The following is a 24,487-nucleotide window of genomic DNA, read 5'->3' as shown; positions in this document are numbered from 1 at the left end:
GGAAACAACCTTAAAATTACTTTTCTTCCATTTTCCTCTCTGTATTAATTTTCAGAGTTTCTCCCATAAAAACACTACACAAATGGCACTAGGCTGTGGTTACAGTTGCTTTCATGGCATGTACGTCTGCTAAGGCAAATGGAGCCAACCAAAACCATTTCTAAGACAAGACGCATGGTGCAAGAGGCTTAAAACTGCACCCAGCACATACATACAACCAAAACTACAGCCTGAGACTTCAAAGCATAGGCTTGTGTTCTCCATGGAGACATTAGATGTGTTGGAAAGCGACTGCGGATTGGAAGCTCCATTGCAGCAGTGTCAAAGCTGGAACAAATGTGAGAGGGCTCAAAATAGCAATGAGCACTGAAGTTTTCCTCCTTCAAAATTTTGCAAGGCTATAGAGAAGCAGCAGGAATGGTAAATGTGTTCCTATAATTTCCATCTAATTGCTCCTTAGTGTTACTAGTAGCATGCCAAGCTACTATTTATCATTGCATATTCCCTCATTCTTTATGTTAGTCAGAATGTTTTAACTGCACAATGATAATTCAGAGCAATTTGGTCATCAGTTTACAGCTCCCCAAGAATATCTCTTTAAAAGAAAGCAAAGTACTAGGGCTTCTAAATGACACAATCTAGTGAATTTGATTCTTTTTTAATTTTGAACTTGTACTGTCATCTGCTCCAGTGAAGTGATGTGCCAACTTCTACCACCAAGTATTTGGTGCGCCACTTACTGTAAATGCTGCCTAGTCAGTGTACTATGAGGTTTCGCAGCTATGACTCCCAAAGACTGAAATCAATATTTAAATCCTACTGACACCGACTCCTTTTTCCTCTCCCTGTCTTTTTTTTTTTTTCCCAGCAGAATTGCAATTATGTTCTATTTTATATTTGTCGGTATGATTAAAACTATTCTATTTTGTGCAAGGCTATAATTTATATAATTGCATTCCTGTAAAACTTGAATTTATTTTTCATTTAGAAATAGACCACAATACCAGTTTTCTGTGTTAATTTAAAGTTTAATTTTAGAGTGTTATCTAAAGTCACAGTACTTTAAGGGGAGAGGAAAACTGCCATTTTATAAGACTTTTAATCAACCATGGACTCTTACTCAAACTAAATAACAGTATTAATTGTTCCTAAAGTACTGCAAGAGGAAAAGGGATGATTAAATGGAATTTAAGCTGCACTGCTATTAAGGATTAAACAGCCATTTTTAAGCCATGTGTTAAAAGCCATCTTGTCAGAAGTTATGGGCCATAATCCACAATTTTTTCAAAATATAGCAGGCTGTACTCATTATGAATTTAAAGGGTCTATTATTTCTGCCTCTTAATTTGACATTTATACACAAATAAAAATCTTGAGTACAAGTCACACCTGAAACTGCATCTGTTATGCAGTTGCCCTCCTAAATGTTTAGAAAAACTGCCTTTTAATGTGTCATTTCAACATTTTAACCATAACATTATCAAGAGGGAAAGAAAACTCTGGGATGTTATGATGTTGTTGCAGTCTCTTGAGAGCACTGATGCACAAAATCAGACACACAAGCGCCCCTTCATCATCAGAGGGTTACAAAATGGTGCTTGAAAGGGAAAGGTGCAGTTTTGCAGGCTCAGAGTCTGCCTGAAGGGCTATATTAAAGACTGTGGGCAGACTACAAGTCATGACACTCTCTCTACAGAATTTTGGCAAGTTTAAATGAAACCTGTGGATGCATTGTTTCATTTTTCCGGCCCGATGTACACAAAGTTGGGAACAGTTTCACACGGATTTTCTAACCTCTCCTGGGGCTTTCGTGATTGAAGAGGATGCCATTCACAGCAAAGAGATTGTAGGCCTCTCTGAAGTTCACCACAATCCAGTAGGCATACAGTTTTGCTGCCCCTACAAAAATAATTTTGAAATTTTACATATATCCACTGCGCTTGTGCACAGCTCAGACAGGCATACACATCTCTCTCACACGCAAGTCCACATTTCAACAGCAGAGTGCATTAGGATTTGATTCATTTCCTATGCGCATCACATTTCACAAAAAAAATATTCATCCCAATATGCAGCATCTGAATGGGAAAATACTCCTATTCTGTGCAGCCCCCGAACTGGCCAGGAAGCATTAGGGCACTTTCTCACTGTTTTCTTATGCACACTCAAGCATAGCACTTTTTCTTTTATAATATAATTAACACAGACAGAGTGTGTGAAATACGCCACAGTGGTGACCTCTGCTAATAAAAAACAAAAGAATTGCTTTAGAGGAATAAAAGCAAAAATCTGGTGCCTTAACACTCAAATTGATTTGAAACTTTATCACCAAACTCCTCCATGCACATTGCTTTAGTAAGTGTTTCAAATTTCATGCGAGTTCATGAAGGAAGACGTGAGCTCCTGGGAGTTTTTCATTTAGGCAACAAAAAATATGAAACCTTATAACTTCAGGGGTATCTCACAACCCTTTGTGAAGGAAGAGCTGCCCTTCCCCCCATCTCTACAAGAGCTCCCTACCACTGAGTTGAATGAACATGGTCTTGTGAAGCCAGATCCTAATTTCCAACCCCCAGGCAATGGCAGCAAATACTTTTCATATAGTAACTCATAAAGGCATGCCTCTCGACATGTCTAGTCACTTTAGCTCTATCGTCATTCTAATCTCACACCCAAATGACTTCAGCCCTGAGACATGAACAGAGAGAGTAGACAGACAGACACTACACACACTCCATCAGCAATCCTCACCATAAGGCGATCTTGGGTAAAAAGGGGTGGTCTCCTTTTGCGGGATTTCTTGCACTTTTCCGAAAAGCTCACTGGTGGAGGCTTGGTAGAACTTCACAGAGTTGATAAGGCCACAGGTCTTAATAGCATCTAGGAGCCGTAAAGTGCCAACCCCATCAACATCAGCAGTATATTCTGCTAGGTCGAAAGAAATCTTGGGAAAAAAAAGAAATAAAGAACCACCAATTTTACTAGGAGAATCAGAACATGCTCCGATCATGTACAACCAAACAAATACATCACTTGTAACAGACTACCTAGACACTTTAGGACAGAGTAGATGCTAAGTTTACATAAGTACCCTCAAAAGATTTCTAAGAATAAACAAGAATTCCATAAATAGCAGAACCAAAAGGCTGGTGTTCCCTGATCTCTCTCTCTCACAATTATTTTCCCATGTGAAGTAAGGGGTAAGCCTCCCCACACTGAAAGCATTATTAGGCACTCTCTCACCTCTACAGCTGCCAATTTTCACAATATTCATTTGGGCTTAATATCTTCGACACACTTGAATTTGGGTAAAATTGTCAAAAATATATTAAAAAAATAGCACGATAGCACAAACATGTATTAAAAAAACTCACAAACTTGAACAAGGTCCAAAGTTTTGCAATTTAAACACAGATCAAAATGGAAAGAAGACAACAAGTATCTGCTGTCAAATGACATACCACCTAAGGTGTGCAAGAGCTGGGGCATTTGCACAGAGGTTAGAGGGATGATGAAGTGGAAGAGCAAAGGGTAGCGGTATCCAAAAGAAACCTGACATCTTCTCCAGCTGACATATGATAATAAATAGTATGAACTCATGCACACTGCTGGGCCAAGACTCCTCTTTCTCTCCCTGCTTCAGTAGTTCTCAATTATCTTTATAATGAGCTTGATTGTGGCATAGGCCACAAGAGAATGCTTGTGTCTAAGCTTTCAGAGTGTTTCAAAAATATATTAATTCTATTCCTCACAGTTACAGAAGAAAACAAAAAACTAGAAAAGTAAGCTGAAAGTAAGAGATATGTTGTGTCCACCCCAATCTGTAGGCAGGAGTAAAAAATGCTTGGAAGGGAGCTCACTCTCCCTGTGTGATGGGTACAGGCTGGCTGTTTGGACGTGCTGGCAGAGCTTTTGGACTCTAAAGCATTTTCTCCCACCAGTGCCCATCCCAGAGATATCTTCCTTCTTCCTTCTACATCCTCTCTTTAATCCAGAGATTTTGCTTATGCCAGTTCTTGGAAAAATGTTCCCTGTTTATACTGCCAATGTTATAAACAAGTAAAGGAGAATGGACCTTTAAGGCAATCTCCTCCATTGCCACAACCCAAGAAGCTTCTTTGTCTGGCAGAAACTTTAAGCTTGAAAGTTTTATCAAAGACCACTGAGGGCATGGATACACTACTTCTTTGCCCTCTTTGGACAGACTTTGTGACAAAAGGAAAGCATGACATACCAAAACAGATACTGTACTTGGAACACGTTAGTCTGGGTGACCTTCCCTCCCTGGGTGACCTGGCCCTCCCTTCCCACGTGCAATGGGAACACCCTGCTTTTGTGGTTATCATTATCATAGTATCTCCATTAATCTTTGGAGATACTGTGAATATATACACTTAAGATGTGTCTATTTAGTCCATTCAATATGTAACGATAACAATGTGTCATTAGAGGTGGACACAACAATGAGGAGGCACTTTAATCCTTGGTCAAAAGTACTTCAGTTCCAGGTTTTCAGGTCCTGAACACCTTGCAGAATTGCCTCAAAGAATACTAAAGAGGAAACATTCTCCTTATGCACATAGGGCTTCTATCACTAAGTATCTTCACTGCTGGATTCATCCCTAATATAGTACATTTCAAATGTATTCTTGGGTAACTAAAACTTTCAAAAGCAAGGCTAGGATGTCACCCCTAGGATGACAAAATTTTGAGAAAAGCATACTTTCATTAACTACAACATTCCTGGAATCACAGGATGCAATACAAATACACTGAACCATGTTCTGTTTCCTCTTTCACATGGCTTCAAGAATTACAGTGAGTTTTGTGAACTGGTTTCTACCTTTTGAATTTGAACTCTCACCCTACCTCCATTTCTTTCTTTCTTTATAATCACCAGATTCAATCTCTACAAGAGATTTGAATTTAATAGAGCAATGTTTTAAATATGATGTTTCCCAACTGATCATTCAAAACCAAGCTTAGCAAGGTCTTTAACAAGATTTAGAAGCTTACTGAAAACTATCTAAATGAAAACATATGGGTCTTACCCTCCACAAGAACACATTCCTATCATGTCTATGAGTACTATATACAAGACTGCAGACTTAGTAATACTTGCGCCTGACCAATGAGTTGTCAACAGTGGTGATATTCTGAAAATTATCGATTTAGCACACACACAGGTTTGGCTTTGTGAGATACTTCATCTCTGTTTTGTCATTTGGAACAATCCAACAGACGGGCTGCAATCATATTAACTGCTAGCTTTCAACCAAAAATAGTGTGTGCTAGCAGAATATGCTTCAGCGCTCTAACTAAGGAATATAAATAACAACTTGAAGGTTCATCTACTTCTTACAGCCTTCTCCGTTTCAGAAGATGGGATTTCTGGAAGGCTGGTGTTACAACAGGGAAGCTTATGTGAAGCCCCAGGAGGATATAGGATAATATAAATGTAAATTATTGTTCTTTAACAGTAAAAGCAAAGGTGGCTAACCTAACTATAACATTAAAATAAGCATCTTTGCTCTCTTGAGAAAAAAAAAAAAACAAAAACCAACCTAGAGTAGATTCTTTTGATTTATCAGAGTAGAAGATATGTGTCAGGTCTCTTTAAGCATTAAGAAAGGTTTACATGGAGAAGCAAATCACAAAGCAGAAAAAATGCTCAGAAATGTTTCAAGTCTCACAAGTTTCCAGCGGTTACTTTTTTGTATTCTTTAAGATCAGTTCTGTTTGCTTTGAATATTCAGTGTGCCTTCCACTGCCAATAAAAACCACTGGGATCATTTATATCATCTCAGTAAACAAACTGCTCAACCCCTAGGAACAGGCATGTAAAGCATAACATTCCAGTTGCTAAATCCAATAAGGACTATGGGCCAAGCATCCCTATAAAATCCTAACACACTGAAAAAAAAAAAAAAAATCCTAGGGATTCTAGGAAATCTTAAGAATTTGGGGGGAGCTGGGCAGTGTCAAGCGGAGGGGGAAAAATCTATATATCTACAAAAATGTCAGGTAACCTACTAGGAGTATAATGCAATTCCTCTTTGCCCCAACCCCTTAACTCATAATGAATGCTTAACTCATTGTCCTCTGAACCCAATAAAAATTGTTAAAAGATACCAAAATCCCCCAAACAACTATATATTTTTTGTTATATAGAAAAATAATCTATTCAATAGCTCTGAACTGCTTATTAGTAAGCAATACTTGATATGTTAAAGACCTATTTCACTTCTTAGCTAAATAGAAAATGACTGAAAAACAATGACTGAAATTCTGGATAAGAGGAATACGCCTTTTGTAGATTTCTCTTCTTTCCTATTTCTTTCCCTGTTCTCTCATTAATAAAATAGGGGAAAAAAAAAAAAAAAAAAGAAAAAGTGATCTGTATAAAATTAGAGTAATTTGAGAACATGATTATAAACAGAATTAGCAAGGAAAAAGTTTTATAAGTGGAAGCAGAAGTCAATATTTCTCCTAAAATTCATGTTAGCCCAAGCTATTCACAATATTGCTGCAACATAAGAGCTTGGATAACTTGTATTTTGAAGTCACTCATGATGCAGAGGAATAAGCAGTGCAGCTGATAAAAGATGTGCTTCTCTGCCAGTGCTTACGTTGAGGTCCCAGTGGGTGAGTTCCACTGCAGCTCTATTGTATTATGGACCACAGATTGAGTGACTGGAAAGACTTCTTGACATGGTTAAAAGTTTGTTTTTGACATCAGTGGGCTAGTACTTCACCTTCACCTCTAAATGTAAAAACCCAAACTAAAGTGCAAAAATAAGCTATTTGCTGTTTAGGTATCTTAAAGGACCCTTCAGGATCTTCATGTTCAAGCAGTCTGCCATAAACCACAACAGACTGCTTTAGGGACCAGCTTAGTCTTCTACAAGTAACCCCAAAGTAGTTTTCATTACACACAAGAAAGAGGAGCTTGAATGTAAACTTGTGCATTGCCCTAAACACACACATCTTTGCACCTTCAAAATAAGCGCAAATGAGGGGTGAAGCACAGTTGAGTTCATTCATGGCTCCCCACCATCCATTTCTCCATGTATAGTGAGATCTGGGAAATGCATGTGGGAAAAAAGGGGTGATATGAAGCAGAAGCCTCACAACAGAAGTGTACTTTTAAGTCTGAAAAAATTACTTAGGATAAAAACAGCAGCAAAGCCATGCATCACCTTCCACTCCATCCCCAAGCATCAGGCACTGCAGCATCCAAAAGCAGCTATTGCCTTTCAGCTCTGCAAGCACTAAAAAAATCATGAACAGCTAAGTTATACTGCTATTGCTCACACAAAATAAAACCAGAGTGCCGCTAGTCTGAAGCAGCCTGAAGTCCGTAGCTACCTTGCAGTTGAACTACCCTGCCGGAGAATCTTCCCTAAGCAACTTTCTTTGTGCAGCTGAAATACTCTAGGATTAGGAAAAAGGACCCCTAACATATCCACAGTGTATGTTCTTATGGCAGCTTCTCATGGTTTGGCTTGGATAAGTTTTCCTTACAAGTGTCCTCCTAGTTAATTTCAAGTTCTTGATGAAAACGATCTGAAATACTCTTTAAAGAAAAATAGCTTGGCATTATTAGAACAGGATTCTTTTGCCCCTCATTTTGGGAAAACTACTACTTTTTGTTGGGGGGGGCAGGGGAAAGAAAAAAAAAAATCAACCCAAAGCAGAGTATAAGCATGAAGAAATACTCCCTGAGTAACGAAGTTTTATATTTGTTAGACTAGTAGGGGTTGATAGCCAGATTCATTATTTGGTGTCTTCAAAAAGTGACTCCTCCATGGCAAACTGCAGGTGCTGCCGTAAATCCAGCTCATGAGGTCATCATGTTCACTTTTTCCTCTAAAGCAGCCCACTGGTATATGCCTGACCAGTTAAGAGGTATAGAAGAGCCACCAGTTGCCTAATATTTTCAAAATGTCAGTGCCACAATCCTGAAATTGAAATATCCATGCTCCGTTTTAATAAAGCAAAGTCTCCTACATCCTGTCCAGTTGTCTTGGTTATTGACTATTGATTGAAATGTGTGGGTTTGGAGCAGATGTCCAAATAAAGGTAATTTGTAAACTGTTTATTCCTCTGCTTATTAACCAGCTAACTTAGTGGATTAAGAGAATTTAACAGAGTTAATTTACAGAGAGTTGCCCAGAGACAGGTCTGGAGAAACCGGACACAAGTTGAAACATGAAAAGTTACAATTAGATATTAGGAAAAAATAGTTCTCAACATGGGTAGTCTAACACTGAAACAAGTTGTGCAGAGAGGCTGTGGCACCTCCACCCTTGGAGGTACTCAAAACTCAATCAATCAGACATAGCCCTGAGTCACCTGCTGTAAGCTGGACCTGCTTTATGGAAAGAGGCAGTCCAAATGACACTCAGAAATTGCTCCCAAACCAAATTATTGCACAATTTTAAGAGAACAGGGGATCACAGCAGTGTTTTTCACTATTTAGACATGTAGCACCATCCAATGAGTAGAAAGTGGTTGTACAGTGTGCAAGAACAAGGACCGCTTTAGTAGAAAATCAGTGATTTTTTTTCTACTGGGGGAGCGAAGAGTTGTTCACAGCAACTTTTCAGAGGCACACAGTCCAACTTGCTATTCATCATATCTCGTTCACAGAAGAGCTTCAGATAGAGGAATGCTCAGATCTGATAGTAAAAAAATACCAAAGTGGAGGAGGAGAAGGAGGGGGGATATCACAGAACATGAGATTCAGTATGGCCATAAACCTTTGTCACAAAAATGTAACCTCCCCATTAGTTTTGCTTATCTTCTCATCCATTTGTTATTAATTTGAGGGAACTGGGGAGTTGTCAGGGTTATGTGATGCAAGGGATTTATCTTGCAGAACAATCTCCAACCCACTGTTCAAAGTCTTCAGTTTCAAATTACAGAGATTAGAAAAGAAGCTTTAAAAAAAGAACCGTTGATTCTTTATTCCTTTTCTGCATGATCTTGTTCAGGGGTAGTTGGACAATGCACATATTTACCCAAGTTTTTAAGCATAAGGCACACGCAGCAAAGTCGGGATGGGCTTTGATGCTTCAAATTTTGTAGCTTCAATGGCTAGTGACACTGTGATACGCTAAAAGCTTTCTTACATACTGAAGTCCAGCTGTGCCAGAAGCTTTAAATGCTATTTAGTAGAAAGACAAAAAGGGGCAACTCGCAGAGTCACTAGAGAACATTCAAAGGGAGATGTAAAAAGATAGCCAATTCATTTTGCTTTATATGTACCAGGGGAATAGAGAGCTATGAATAAAATGCATGCAGGGAATGCAGTCACTTTGAAAGAAATAGCATCATTTTTACTCACTTTCACATATGTAGAAATTCATTTAAAACATACAGGTTATCTAAAATTCTACATGACAACTAGTTTATAGTTTTTGGTGGTTTTTTTAACTTTTGATGCCTTTTAAAAAACTTTCATATTTGCTTCCTTGATGCTTTCAGAACACATAGAAAGATGCTCTGCACAGAAGTGATAAAAACATCATCACAAGCACAAAAAAAAGAAAAAAACCCTCACAAAACCCAACAAACCTTCACCGCCTATTTGCTTTATGATTTTGATGGACTTTGAATGGATGGCAAGGTAGATAGATACTGAACTACAGCAACAATCTACTATGGCACAGCTTTGTTGATAACAGTCTCTCCTCTCTTTGTCTTCCTAGCCAAAAAGATTGCAAAACATGACTTAGCACACTGGACCCTCCCAAATGTTGATACAACTCCTGTGTTGCCTAGAAGCTAGAATTATCCCAATGTTTTGCAAATGACTACCTTTCTTGACTCTCTTGTAAGTCATACTCATGCACAAGGTTTACGAGTAGTCTCCCCCCTACTCATAAACAAGGTAAAGTTTATGGGCCATGCCAGAAGTCTTGCTTTCTCAACCAGAGAGAAATTATGTTTTCAGCATTTATTACTTATCACTTACGAAGATTACTTCCCAGACTGCAATTTCTCATGCCAAATGCATTGTTTTAGAAAGCTTAGAAGCAGTTCAAACAACTGTTTCTCAGGTAGCCCTGAAGAACCAGAAATGCTTCTCCCTCCATGAGGAAATAAAATAATATTTCACGTATGGATTTTTTGACAGATTTAAATATGGGCTAGGGTCTTTTTATCTGTAAGGGCATTTAATCTGGAAATAAAATCTACTGAAGAAATGCAGAACCTTTGTAGAATCATTTCCCAATTTTTTCAAAAGTAAGTAAAAATTTTAAACTTGGTATAAAATTACTTTTTTAACCAAATTTTTTTGTTGTTACTTTTTCCCTCCTGCCCACACCTTATCTACTGAACATTGTCTGACCAATTCTCCAAGTCATGTTTGTCATTATTTTGGGTTGGCTTTCTGGGATATATCCACCTAGTAACTGATGTAGCACAGCTCATGATAAAAAGATGAGAAAACCCACTAACTGCTGGTAGTCCTATAACTCATTTGATTCATCTTGACCAAGCTGCACATACTCTGAATGAAGCAAGTATTAGAGATATGACACATACTTCATAAAAAACCACTTTCTATAATGTTTAACAAAAGCTTTTACCTCTTACTCTATGGAAATATGTAAGTTTTAACTTTCTAAAATTAAAAGCATTTTCTCTTCCTCCTAACAAGAATTGCTATCTCCTTCCCTACAGCTAACCAGGGGTTGAAAGAGCTTCCCTACTTCACAAAGATATTACAAGAAAAAAATTAACTAGATGAATGTGCATGTATTACTTTTTAATGGGATCATAAACCCTATTAGCTGGTCTGCCTGTAAATATGCCTGACTTGGCCATTCAATTTGAAAGCTAAGGGTGCAGACACAGCCAAGTCGCTGCAAGAAAACAAATTATTATTTCTCCATGGAGCCAAGGTAACTTTATCTGGACATGCTTTTAAACCACAGCAAAAGCAAGATAAAGCAACCTGTCTTAGCTCTCTCTGTCAGCTACTCTAGGATCAAATCACTTCATTCATCACAGGCTAAGAGTGGACAGGTACCTCAACTCTGACCACACATTGCAGCTTGTTATGTTGTGGTGCTTTGGTTGTAGCTGAGCTTTCAAAACAGGTAGGACTTCATTAAGACAAAGGAGAACATGGAGTTTTGACAAAATAAATAAGTATGTGCATACACATGGAGAAAAAAATCATGTCTTCTGTCTTGGGCACAAGTATCTAGGCAACATAATCTGCCTTGAGGTACCTGGAGTGGTGGAGGATGGGGGGTTTCAGAGCTCAAAATCCAACACCTGCATCCATGCCGCAAAGGAGATGCTAAGTACTCCGTGTCAGCAAGCAAACAATGTCTGCCCCCATTTGTGCACTCAGTCTATTCTTCAAATACTAAAGTAACAAATATATCACCATTAGAGAAAAATATCATAAAGCCACATCTTCTAAACAAAAGCCATGATTTCAGACCTGTTCCTCTTCCACTCACTCTCCTCAGTAAGTCCATATCCTCCCGTTGTTCATCATGGGGACTAATCACTTACAATTCTTCATAATGTTACACCTCCATAGACCTAATTCTACTCTCTGCTTTGACATAAAGCAACCAAAAACTACACCAACTCCTCTTTAGCTAGAATGTTTTCAGCATAACCCACACTTCTACATAATTAATTTCTGAGGCTTTTGTTCATTTTTACTGCATGTGTGTTAAGAATTAAATTGGGATGGCTAATTGCATGGGGCAAATTTGGATGGATATGTATGTACTGGAAAAAGACACTCACCCACAGTTGCCACATTCCCACAGTTGCTGCTCCAGTACTCCAGTAGGAATGACTGGGAAAATGAAATGACATGCAACAGCATGTCAAGAAATAAGTCACCAGGGTTTGGGGGGGCGGGGTTTTCATTTTTCTTTTTTGAACAGGGCAAATAATTGCCTTTTCTTCCAATGAAGGTTATCTGTGACATTTTATTTCAAAATCTTACTCAAAGAAAGGACAGCAATTCCAACACCAATCTATTTCTTTTTCTCCACAAAACCAGCAGCATTCTTTTCCGTCTACTTGTTCTTGAGAGCAGCTGACATTCAAAAATGTTCTTTGAGTAAATACAACAGTCTGAGGTTTGCACTTGCCCTGAAAGAAAACCACTGAATCCTTTAAATTTATTAAAATTACAACCAACAAACCAAAAGAACCCACCCCACCTTGAAATGCTAAAGTTGGTGAATCCTAGTAGATGAGCATTATACCCTCATCTGTAGTGCATGTACAGACACTTCATATGATTAATTTTAAAATCAGGGTATTAATAGCATCTGTAAATACAGTAGCTGATGATGGCTTTGTTGGGAATGATGTAATAAACCTGTAGAAACAGCTTTCAGTAAACTCGCTGTAGTAACACCTGATTTTAACACTCCATTTCAGGCAAGATGGGGATAACAATAATTACAGACCTCAAAGTGGACTGTGATAATTCATCCTATGTAAGAAGCTATAGGAATGAAATACACTTTTATCACTGCTAGAACTCAGATTTTAATGTAGTTATAATACTTAAGAAACCATGTGTCTTACATCTTCTCCAGTTGAATCCTTTCAGGGAGAACACTGCTCTTTCCTATGTGACAGTGAGCACTTTGAACTCAAAGGCAATCCCCCACACAAAACATTCTACTTAATCAACTCAGCTGCCTCAGAAGGATGTGGGTGGCTAGGTAGAAAAAAACTCAGGGATGATTCAGAAAAAAACATGTGTCTCGACAGGTATATGGGGGTAAGGAGGGAAAGGCCAAGGGGCAGAGAGTTGAGAGGGATGAGACCCTCTGGTTAAACTTTATTATTTTTTGAACAAGAAGGATGTTCATCTCAGAAAATAAATCAGTCTGTTGGATTTTCTGCTGGCATCCCCTTCGCCTTTACTTATTCTTATATTTATTATTGACTATTAAAGACTCTCCATTACAATTCTTAGAAAGTAAGGAATAGGCATTAATTTTAAAAGGCAGCTTTGGCACTCATGAGGCATGGTGATCATAAATCAAAGCAGAACACTGCAACTGATTTGGTTACTGTAACCCACAACACTAACCTCAGCCCTGTTTTTCACTTATCTCTTGGGTTCTGACAGAGAGAAAAGGACTAGGAATAATAGCTGCTTTTCACTTAAACATTAAGGCAAATCACTGAGGAAATGGGGACCCGGTATTGCATAAAACCAACAAGTTTGGGAGTTTCTACTCTTGCCCCCACAAACAAATACTATATTACTTTAGTCCATTTGACTGTGCCCTAAGACAGCATTGAAGTTTTTGTCTCTTGTAGTGTTAGAAGTTACAAGAAACCATATTGACACCTACAAGGCAGTGCTCCTCTAGTATAGTGCCTCTGTACTTGAGTGCGGCATTCAACGTAAACCAGTAAACCTCCCCCTCAAAGCAGCTTTGAGTAAGACTTGACTGGCATATAAAAAGCTCCATCAGCTTTCAAAGTGAATTTTGCAGACTCAGAATGAGGCACGTTGGAAAAGCAAAGTGGGAAACAAAACCAAGTTGCCAAAATGTAGTGAACATGATCAGTGGGAACATCAAATTTCACAAATACAAGGTGAAGTCTATAAAATCGTGTACGGCTGCATTTTAGTTTGAAAAGAATGTATAGCTCAGGCAGATGCCATGTTTCTATTGTATGCAAATATTTTATTTCAATTAGCACTTTTCAATCATGCTTTTTCTTTTCTGAATGACTCACAGATATCTCAGTCAAGAAATGGCAGGATCATAAAACACATGCCAACAGGGTGCATTTATCTTACAGAGAGAGATAAATGTGGAAGGAAACATGTAAATCTATCTTGGGATTTTTTTAACCTGTCTTCCCATTCAAATACGTTTTCTCTACATGCCTGCAAGCCTCTATAACACAGCACACTCAGTTTTCATATCCTTCCAAGCAAGAAGTATTCACAAGAATTTAATTGAAACTAAGGAAATTGAGTTTCCAGAGCTTGTCAATCAGGCAGTGAAGTGAGAGGAAATCAAGTTCAGCATACAAGTTTTATCACACCGTATTAAGCCAAAGAAGAGGTCGTAATACTAAGCTGCCCGCAAATGCACATACGAAAAGGAGGAATCTTTAGAACTTCTACGCACCACTGAGAGAGTCCTGCTGCACAGGTCATTATAAGTGGTGATTGTCCATGAGGGAGATGTGCTGAATAGCTGTGAAGTACGGCTGGATGAAAAAATACCGCAAGCTAAGATCCATGATTGCACACAACACTGACATAAGCTAAGAATGCTACGTCTCATGGCTGCAGTAGGAGTTTTAGCTAATTTCCAGAGTGCTGACCCCAAGCTGCTTTGGGGCTCTGAGCATCCTCACCTGGGATACAGGAAGTTCTGTCAAGGAACCGCAAGAACAGGGGGAGAAAAATACTGGTGCTGCCTGTTAGCCAGAGAAGCAGAGGAAACTGCTCAAGTGTCATATGGGAGTTGGAACATTTAGTTAATTTTTGACCCTGCATCACTAGTATATACCAAAGAAGCTGTGCTGGGAAGGCTGAGAAATGTAAATAGTCAATGTTGATGAAGAATTCTATAATTGGTAAAAAATTAAAAAGTTTTGGCATGAAATCAAAACCTCAGCAAGTGTTTCACTTTCCACTCCTATAGATTTTAACACCTCTCATGTTGCAGGAGTGCTCTCCACACACAAATTTAAGCTGATGTTAACTGCAGTTGCATCTGAAAATATGTATTTTTAATACCGGTTAGGTTCTAGACAGTAATCCCTTTCTCGAAAACTGAAAGATTTAAATGAAGTCATGTTGCTAAGTGCACTATGCAGCCATATATCATGTTCTCAGAAGGACAAAGAGTACTCAAAGGTGAAGGGTTTTTAGGATAATGTACGATTTCTGCATTAAATACAGAACCGCCATTATATAATTTTAGCATCTTGCCAACACTTTTTTTTTTTTTTTTTTGGGCTGGAGAAGGAGGGAGAAATAAGGAGGCTGAATGAAACTAGAACAGAACTGTTTGTACCCTGGTGAATATTAGGGAAATGATAAATGATCCCTAAGCACACAGACTGATGTATGCAATAAAAGATAAAATACGATGGGGTGGAGCCTTCATGTGAAAATCTCATCCTTGGACAGCTACAAGGTATGAAATGCACCCAAGTGTCTCAAATCCCTCAGGGTTGCAATTATCTCATGATAACCACACCCTGGAGAACTGTCTCTTTTTGCTCCTCTGTTGGGTGGGAGGGAAAGGGAAGGGAAAGAGGTGTCTTTCTGATTAAGAAAACCAGAAGATTGATAGTTTACATTAGTGAACCCTTTAAGATCAAACTGTTAAGAGTTCCTATTTTTTCCTAATTAACAGCATGAATAAAAAAGTCATGTCTCATGTCAGCATAATAAAGGAAAAAACAGAGATTAAGACAAATAAATACAAGTAAAATAAATAATACAAGTAAAAAAGAGCCACATATACATATAAATCAAACTTGTCAGTAGCTCTCAGTTAATATAGCAATAGGATTAATAAACACAACAAAATGTGATTAAACCTGCAAAGGCTGTTACTCAGAAAATTCAAATAAACTGTGCTAACCTTAAAACTGCAACATCATTTATCAGTCCCATCTGCATATAACTACACCTTTTTTTTCTGCTTGTAGTGCTAGAAGGTATCATTAGAGAGCACCGAAGCTGTATGCTCTATATATTTGATTGTACAAGTCTGGATTCCTGAAAAGAAACTGAGTGGATAACAATAGGAAGTGTTTTATTTGAAAAAGTGAGGGTCAAACCATTTTAAATTACTGAGCTATGCAGATAATCCTCAGTTTCAGGTAAACAGACTTAGCTAACATATACCCAATTCAAACCAATTGGTACCTCCTTACATATTCACTGTACGGAAATGCAGATGCAGACACATTTTTTCATGCTATAGTCTTGCCAGATTTATGGAGAAAACTACTATGCTTGGAAAGTATAGTGATGTATCAGCCTAATAGCATATTTACAGGGAGTTTTAATCCTGTAAAAAGAGGAAATAATGCATTTTCTTTCTCAGGTGAGAGGATGCATACATACTTGATTCATTTTACTGCACTGATAATATTCACTCTCTGCCAGCAGACAGTAACACTGTGCAACATCTTATCACAGGAACTTATCATATGTAGGTATGAGATCTAATTAGATACCACGTCAAAGTTATATAGCAATCTTACCCTAGGAGTATTGTATATCCCGGCACTACCCCAAGACTTTAGTTCTCATCAATATCTAACAGCCACTAACACTTCTGAAACTATAGCTTCCCACAAAATTCTAAAGGCAAAACCCATTCAATTAATGCATTTGCATAATATACAGTATCTGAAAAAATGGTATGCTTATAAAATTGTATGTTAGGACATTCCAGCACACAGTAGAGCCAAATATACACTGCATCTCAGAAGTCTGTTACAAATATTTATTATTCTCTTCAGATCCACTAGAAATGGCAAAACTGAAGTATTTGAAGAACAGATGAGATGCAACAGTTGCTCTAAAATGCACAGTACAAGCAGTTTTACACAGTACAAGCTTTAGTTCAGATTAATTCTTTGTCTCTTTAAAATCTGCAAGTTCATCCTTGAAATCTCTCTCAGCTGAAAATTATGCTGCCTTCTCTGTGAATTCTCACCTAACCTTAAACATATAGAAAAAAATTACAGTTCAAGGCAGTGAAGGAGGGGATAACAAAAAGTTTTTAGCTGTCACACTACTTTTCTCACATTTCCCTTTGCTATTTATCAAATCCTTGAATGAAGTCTTTCACTGGAGCTGAACTATGACTCCGCAATGTTACTTCTATTGTTACAAAAAAGGATGACTGCCCTGTCAAGGAGGGGCTGGGCTTTTAAAATTAAACAGGTATTTTGAACACGATGAGTCTACAGTTCATCCATCATCTGTTCACAGCTCTGCCTAAAAGAGGAAAAAAATGCGATATGCTCCATGGTAAAGATGAACTAAAAATTTCACAGCCAGCAAGTCTGAGGTACTGTTTTCTCTGTAAAGAGTAAGGCCACATACAGAGAAATTGAGAAACTGGCTGACTGTTCATCAGGTTTCTCCCCACTTCTCACTTTACTGCTTTGGTCTTGAACTTGATAGAAATGTGTTAAGTACAGGAATTTTAATTTTTATGATTCGGTTTCTTTTTTTCTTCAAAACTATATAAAAATATTCATACATATAAAATTGGAGTTTGGAATTAACTTATGACATTCCAGTATATTTTGACAAAAGTATTTCACTGAACTTATTGAAAAATTCCATTTATGTTGTATAGGAACATATTTCAGCTCCCTTTCTTTGCAATCTGAAGTTACATTTTTATTCCTGGAACAAAAGACTGTAGATATTATCTCTGATAACTAGCTCCAGATCTGTTCAGCATGTTGTCCAGACCACAAGTCCTCTTTAAAAGTTTACATTCATATGTAATATGCTACAGAATGATAGATCAACAGGCTCAAGATCCTCTAAAATTTCTTATGTGTCTTAATGTGTCTGTATCAGCACTTTTACTGCAAAATTAATAAATTATGTAAATATAAATAACCTCAGCTTAACCAGAGCTAATTTTAAACCTCAAGTGCATACACAGATTCAGCAAAGTTGAGACGTTCCCCATGGAGACAGGGTTTCATCCTGGTGGAGCTGCTGGTTGGGTCAGGGACTAAGTTTAGGAGCCTTCACCTTTTTAAAGAGGAGGAACGTGATCACTAAAACCATGGTATTTTTACATATGCTATGGTGATATCACATATGATCAAAAAAGCTTTGGGTGGTTCTGTGCTTTTAAACTACCACTGTAATCTGCCCTCCCAAACCCATTACCATCCCCCATACCCCTCTCCCCCCTGTCAGAGAAATTAGTAAATCTGAATCCAAAGCCTGGAGCCATTAGATCATGTTTTGGCAGACCTTGATGTTCACAAAGCTGGTTGGGCACACAACCAGCACTATGCATTGACGGGATACCGCCAACCACACTTCAGAAATGCAGAGCTTCGCATAAGAGCTGTATATAAATGTGTGCTATGAAAAACACATACAGCTACGTGAGAAGCAGAAGTACTTTCTGGAATGTGTGTAACCTCACCATATCAATGCCCGCACTGAAAAAAACCTTAATTGCATGCTGATTAAGTAACTCCCCAACACTAGGCTAAGGGGAACCATCAGCTGCTCAAAATTGCAGCATAAACCCCAGAGATGTTGGAAATAGGACTATAGCAAAGGTCTTATTAACAAGCATGAAAGGGGCAAACTCCACATGACTTTACTCATCCATGCCTCACAAAATGGTCTTTCCTATTGCTTCGTTCAAATCCCGAGAATTAAGAAAAATATAACACTGTATTGTTTCACATTAGTCTGTCTTGGCAACCTATTGCATTCTGTCTGTAGAAGTGTCTGCTTTCAAATTTTAAGCCCTCACGGCAATTACCCTGTTCTCAGACTAAACCTACAGAGCATATTTCAAAAGAAGTTACATCTAAACAGAGGGAATTCAGCAGTGATCAATGTTCAACGGGCCTCAGTGGCAATAAACTATTTACTGCCTTAACCTTTTAAGTTTGAACAACTGAAGCACTCAAGAGCCCTTTGATGAATTAGCTGAAGTGTTTGGTTGTGAGTCAAGCAGCCGCTGGTTCAAATCATCTGTCCAGCAACACCACCCACCGAATAGCCCCTGCAAGCAACAGCCGGGTGCCAAAGTGAGTGTCTTCTCATCCCTTCTGGAGCTCCATTGCCCAGCCATAGTTTCTGTCAACTTTTACTATGTCCACCACCCCTAATGGAGTCATTTTGGAAAACCAAGCACATCAAAAGCTGGGCATGATCCTAATAATCTTTTAATTACCTGCCTGATTATTACCTTACAGAAGACATAACAGAGAGAGAACATCAAAGAGCATTCAGCGCACTCACTGCTACAGTAGCTGATTTAGATCTGCTACCCTCCTCTTGCAAGATTGCCAAAATAAATTGAAAGGGAAGAAAGAATCACGCCTATTGCATTAGCATTGTCACCAAGGCTTTCCCACCACGCCACTGCTGAAATTCAGTAAGAGGAAGTAATCCACTACAGATAGCTGAGGACACCTAAGGCCTGGCAACACACTTTCGGAAAAACCTATCTTTAGAAAAGTTATTTTTTATAAATTTTGAACAGAATTACTTTGTCTGTAACAAAAATGCACAGGTAGCTCTTTTAAGGTTGTAGTTGTAATTCTGGAATTATTAGAACAGATTTTTTAAACCAGAGAGACCTCTGTAGGCCTTCTGTTTTTACAGTTTTAGAAGAATTTGATTTCTACCACCATTACTTGGAAATAAACCATGTGATCTCTACCTTGCCCTTTCAGTTGAAGTATCTTAAAATGTGCTTTTCTCTTTACTTAGATGTATGCATGTTATATCTGTAGACTAAGGTTCTATATATACACTTGACAGATAGTTCAGGCTTTTTAAATGAGGAAATATAGACTCAGTTTTATGTTCTGATTTTCCACATAAAATGTGGAGATATTATTTATGTTTTTATTTTTATTTCAAAAGGAGACGGTATTTTTTTCTTTTTTATTTTTTTTGTGGGTTGGTTTGTTTAGTTGTTTGGAGCTTTTTGTTAAACACTACTTCAGTGTTTATAATTCACACACTTTAGTACGAAGCATGCTAGTATAAAAATCTGGAAGCAAAACCAGAAACACCAATAACTGCTTAATTTCACATTGAGTAGACTGTAAAAAAAAACATAGCTGGTACTATTTAAGTCTGCAGGTGAGAGAACTGAAAGAAGCATCAGCTATTCTGACTGATACATACATAAATCCAAGGAAAACATGATTACTAAAGGAGAAGGAACATATTTTTTCTCTTGCAATTATTATCTTCACAAGTAGCAATTACAAACATATAGCTAATGCTACTTACAATTCTCCTTTTCTAGCATAAAAAAGTCCTTTGTAACACAGACCATATGATTTCACTCAATGATTCTTATATCAAGCTGTATAAATAGCTAGTAGTTATTTATATCTCTTAGGCAGGCATCCAATCTTGATTTAAGGACTGAAAGTAATGGAGAATCTTTCACATCCTTTGGTAAGCCGCTAAAATGCTAATTGTCCTCCCTTCTAAAAATTTGCACCTCTTCTCTACTTTGAATTTGTTTAACTTTAGTTTTCAGCACTGGATCTCTGCATAATTGCCTGTGAGGTTAAGCACCCTATAATACCAAACATCTTATTCCCTGTGCGAACAGGATCAAATGGCACCTTCACATTCACTTTAATGAGGTAATTCTAGTGGTCTCCTAATGTCATTTACTGTGAAGGCTGTTTTCCAGTCCTAAAAATCACTTTTATCTTTCCTCTGAGTCGTTTCCTATTCCCAACATATTCTGAAAAGCGGAAGACCTGAAGTGTTCTCATATTAGTTTATATAAGCAATATTGACTCCTTATTTCTACTGAGTAGTTTCCTGTCAGGCTATCACCCTCACTGTTTTTCTGCCATGTCACTGCCCTGTGTTCAGCACCTACTGCAACCTGTAAATTCTTCCACAGTTCTTACTATCCAGCATACAAACCTTCCATACCCCACATCCCTCCTTTTAGGTGACTAAACGGCTTTCAGAGACAGAAATGTCCACTTCTGCAGAGAATGGAGCCCTCTCAAAGCCACCTTGGGCATCCTTACTCAATATTCCCCAAACCAGGGGCGCTGGGCATTGCCAAGTCCTAGACAAAGTTAGCTTGTCACCAACCACACCCACCATCTTGAGCAGAGCTGCACAACCCTGCTGTAGGTGCTGTACCAGGCCAAGTACAGCTGTTATGGAAGAGGTGAGGTTTGCAGTGGGAGGAGGAGGAGAAGAAGAGGTGGCAGGAGTCATTGCACCACACTCCGCAGTGTTCCAGGAGGCTGCATGAGGGCCCGTCGTGCTGCAGAAGCAATGCAGACTATACTCCACAGGACAACTAAGCTGCTGCTGAGCTTCTCAGGGACTCAGAGCAGATGCTCATCAGCTCTGTGGCTCTGATCCCCTGCCTTGGGAGTCGCTGTGTTTGTGCTCCCCTCTGTGCCTCACATCAGAGTGCCCCGCTGCCTTTTCCTAGACTAAACACTGCATCTTACCCTAGCACATTTACTTTCATCAACCCAAGGCGAAATACAGTTAAAGGAGGTATTCAACTAGTTTGAGTAAATCTTTTTTTAGCTTAAGAAGTTAGAAACTGCAACCGATTCTGTTTGCAAACTGTAAAGAAGCTCAAAGCTGATAGCAAGTTTCTAAGGAACAAAACACTAGACAAACCCATTCGGAAGCATGAGAACATGATTATGAAGAAAGAGATAAAAACAGAGGATGTGAGAAGGAAAAAATAGGACATGTCTCAGTATTATAATTCTGCCTAATTTCTAATAAGTAGTAGTTTTGATGACAGCAGGAAACCATCAGACAGATAGTTAATGATTCCTCAACACTCACCTTAAAAAATAAACCAGTAAATTTATAAGGCTTTCTGGTTGTGGGTATGGGGAGTGGGAAGGCATGGTTAAAGAAACTACTAGTGTTGTTTCTATGGGCTTTCCAAAAGGGAAACAAGCTAAATCGAAGTAGTGTTTTCTTGTGGTTTATAAATTAAATGTTATGTTGGAAAACTTAGTGCCTTTTAGATTTGTGTACAAGGCAGATCCATTTAAAAGGCAGTTCCTACACTGTAACTCTGCATTAAAGACAGGGGTTTACACTGGTACCTGGAAAATCTCAGAAAATGGGCCTTGAGCTCAGGACCCAAGGCATGTGTGACACAGCAGCAGTGACTTACACAGCTGCGGACAGGAAGTCCAATTTCCCGGTGGTCATGACCCCTCTCATGGTGTAGGCCTGAAGCAGAAGTCAAAGGCACGTTACTGTAGGCACTGGAGGTCTCCTTGCTGCTATACCACACAAAAGCTGTGCGACACAGCTAAGCCCTTACTGTGACTCCCAAAAATGCAAAGTGGACAGGAATAAGACCCCAGCAAAGACAGCTGCATCACACTAACCTCTCTTTCTGGCTCTGCTGGCACCAATTAATTATCCATTCACAAGCAGATGCACTTTCAAACCTCTGGAGCTGATTTGCCAGATTAAGCTGCAGTGATGAAGACAGTTTACCTTCATCAGCATCTTTACTGAATTAGGGACCTCACTTGGATTGATCCAAAATGAAAGGAGGGAAAAAAGATATTTCCGAGATCAAGCAGACAAGATGACCCTCCCACCCAGACTTGTGTTGCAAAGTTATGCTCCTGCATTTATCTCCTGAGTTCCATCTCAAAACCCCTCCATCCAGTGACAGAAAGAAGTAGTAGATGACCAGGACAGCAGCTCCTGAAATTCATTAAATTTGTCACAATGCTTTATAAGACCAAAATGTTCAATAAATCTACCCCAAATCCTGTTTAAGGAAGTAAAGCTTTACTACAGTTCAGGTCAATTCTGCTATGTCTGTTCCAGTTTAATCTACAGAGAGGAACACAGTGGAAATAGCTTTTTTTACACTGTAAAAGCACTTCATGAGAGACTTAACAGTAATTTGAAAGCAAATTAAAGGTTTTTCCAAACACAAGACACCTTTCACTTTTACTGATGTGTTCCTCCCTTCATTTACATTAGTTTTATTGCAACCATGTCTTTGCCAACATCACAAACTAAACTTCATTATGACAGTTTAGTGATTTACTACCCCACCAAAAGAAAAAAAAAGAAAATAGAAAAAAGAAAAAAGAAAAAAGAGAAAAAAGAAAAAAGAAAAAAGAAAAAAGAAAAAAGAAAAAAGAAAAAAGAAAAAAGAAAAAGAAAAAGAAAAGGTGTTTGTTAGTATCAGGAGATGCACTTATTTTATTTTCTGAATTAATGGGAGGAAAAAGCTCCCCAAAACAGAGACAGCCATGTGGGTTTGTTGGGAAAAGGAAAATAAGTCAGAAGAAATACTCCTCTGGCTCATTTGGGGACTAAGCATCGTAGGAGTGAAATAATAAAAAATTTGTTTTCTCCTTGTTGGCTTTATGTCTTTGGCATGAAGGAATCTGGAGAACACAAATGAAGTAAACTCTGGAATGTCTGTAATGTGGCCAAAAAGCATTAAAGTTATTGGTTTATATATATGACTATACATAGAGGGCCTTGATTCTAATTTAGTGAGAGCAACAGCACACCACCTTTGGGGTACATGATAGAATAAACCCTAGGGAGAATGTACAGAAACATACATACATATGTTTGCATATACATGTGTGCACACTAGCACCCCTCAAACATATTTGCTTTTCATAATCTGACACCTGCACAGATGAAAGAATTAATCTGTGTGAATCTGCTAAAAATTATTTTGAAGATTTTTAAATAGTATAATCCATCAATTTTTCAAAATCTTTTCCCACGTTAAATATGAAAACAAATTTGTTGATAACAATACTGTTTTCAAACTATAATATGCATTGAAAAACAGCATATCTACTGAATCATTTAAACTATGTCATCTAATGCAAAACTTTAATGAACTTATTCACAGATTTTGCATATTCCTTCAAAAATACAGTTTTAGTGAAAGGCAATTAACCTGTAACTATTACAGTGTTTTCTTCTGAAAGCAATCTTTTTCCACAAATGAACTAAAGGGGGAGGTGGAAATCAGTCTTGACTGATACAAGTTTCCACAAGTTGCCTCAACATCCAACATCTGCTTTGGGCTTTAAATATAGATACATCTAAGAATATATAATGATTTTGTGTTCCAAAATATCAGCAGGCAAGTTCCATTAGCTCAGAGAAAATGAGTGCATCTCTTGATACTTTCGAGCACCTTTTTTTGGCACTACAAGACAGGAAAAACATCATGTGATGAGTAGCAGTTTAATTGCTACAGTGTTTTATCTTAGCTTATATAAATACAACTTGTCACATTGTCATATATACTGTGAACAATAATTCATAGTTTCCTAAACTGTGTTAGAAAAGCACATTACGAATTAATAGGCAAGCTAGGCTATACACTGTCTAAGGAAAAAGAGAGTAATTGCTTTCTAACAGGTGCTAAAAGCCATAAACAACAGAATGATACCTGCTAAACAGTGAAATGTGCCCGTTTTCCTCAAGCAATGACTGCTTGCTCAAAGTGTCCACTTCACCTCTTCCAAGGGGCAAAGCCCTCCAGTTGAGCAGATGGAGCAGTGGGACAAGACAGACACCTACTCACTGTTTTTCCCTTGAAACACCATGTGAAGGTCATCCTAACCATCCTAAATCCTGCATCTCCCAGAAAAGTCAAGTGAGGAACATGGAATACCTAAGGTTTCTATTTTATAGCACAAGTTTTATAGAGGTATCCTTTTGTTCTCAACATCCACAGAGCTC

The 24,487-nt window shown here is 38.2% G+C and overlaps 1 protein-coding gene across 3 annotated transcripts in view; it reads right to left on the bottom strand.

Annotated features, from left to right (window-relative positions):
* GMDS (GDP-mannose 4,6-dehydratase) overlaps positions 1-24,487 on the bottom strand; it is a 412,414-nt gene that overhangs the window by 250,210 nt on the left and 137,717 nt on the right. For all 3 annotated transcript variants that reach the window (XR_003991441.1, XM_030486344.1, XM_030486358.1), the window contains 2 exons: positions 2,752-2,944; positions 1,795-1,899 (listed from right to left, as the gene is read on the bottom strand). Coding sequence is in view for 2 of the 3 variants with exons in the window: in XM_030486344.1 (XP_030342204.1) it covers positions 1,795-1,899; positions 2,752-2,944 (298 nt within the window). In the remaining variant the exon portion in view is untranslated. The remainder of the gene's footprint in view (positions 1-1,794; positions 1,900-2,751; positions 2,945-24,487) is intronic.

Source organism: Strigops habroptila, chromosome 1 (genome assembly GCF_004027225.2).
Source record: "Strigops habroptila isolate Jane chromosome 1, bStrHab1.2.pri, whole genome shotgun sequence".
Classification (NCBI taxonomy): domain Eukaryota; kingdom Metazoa; phylum Chordata; class Aves; order Psittaciformes; family Psittacidae; genus Strigops; species Strigops habroptila.
The sequence above is the reverse complement of the archived record's forward strand: the minus strand, read 5'-3'. Positions and strand labels throughout refer to the sequence as shown.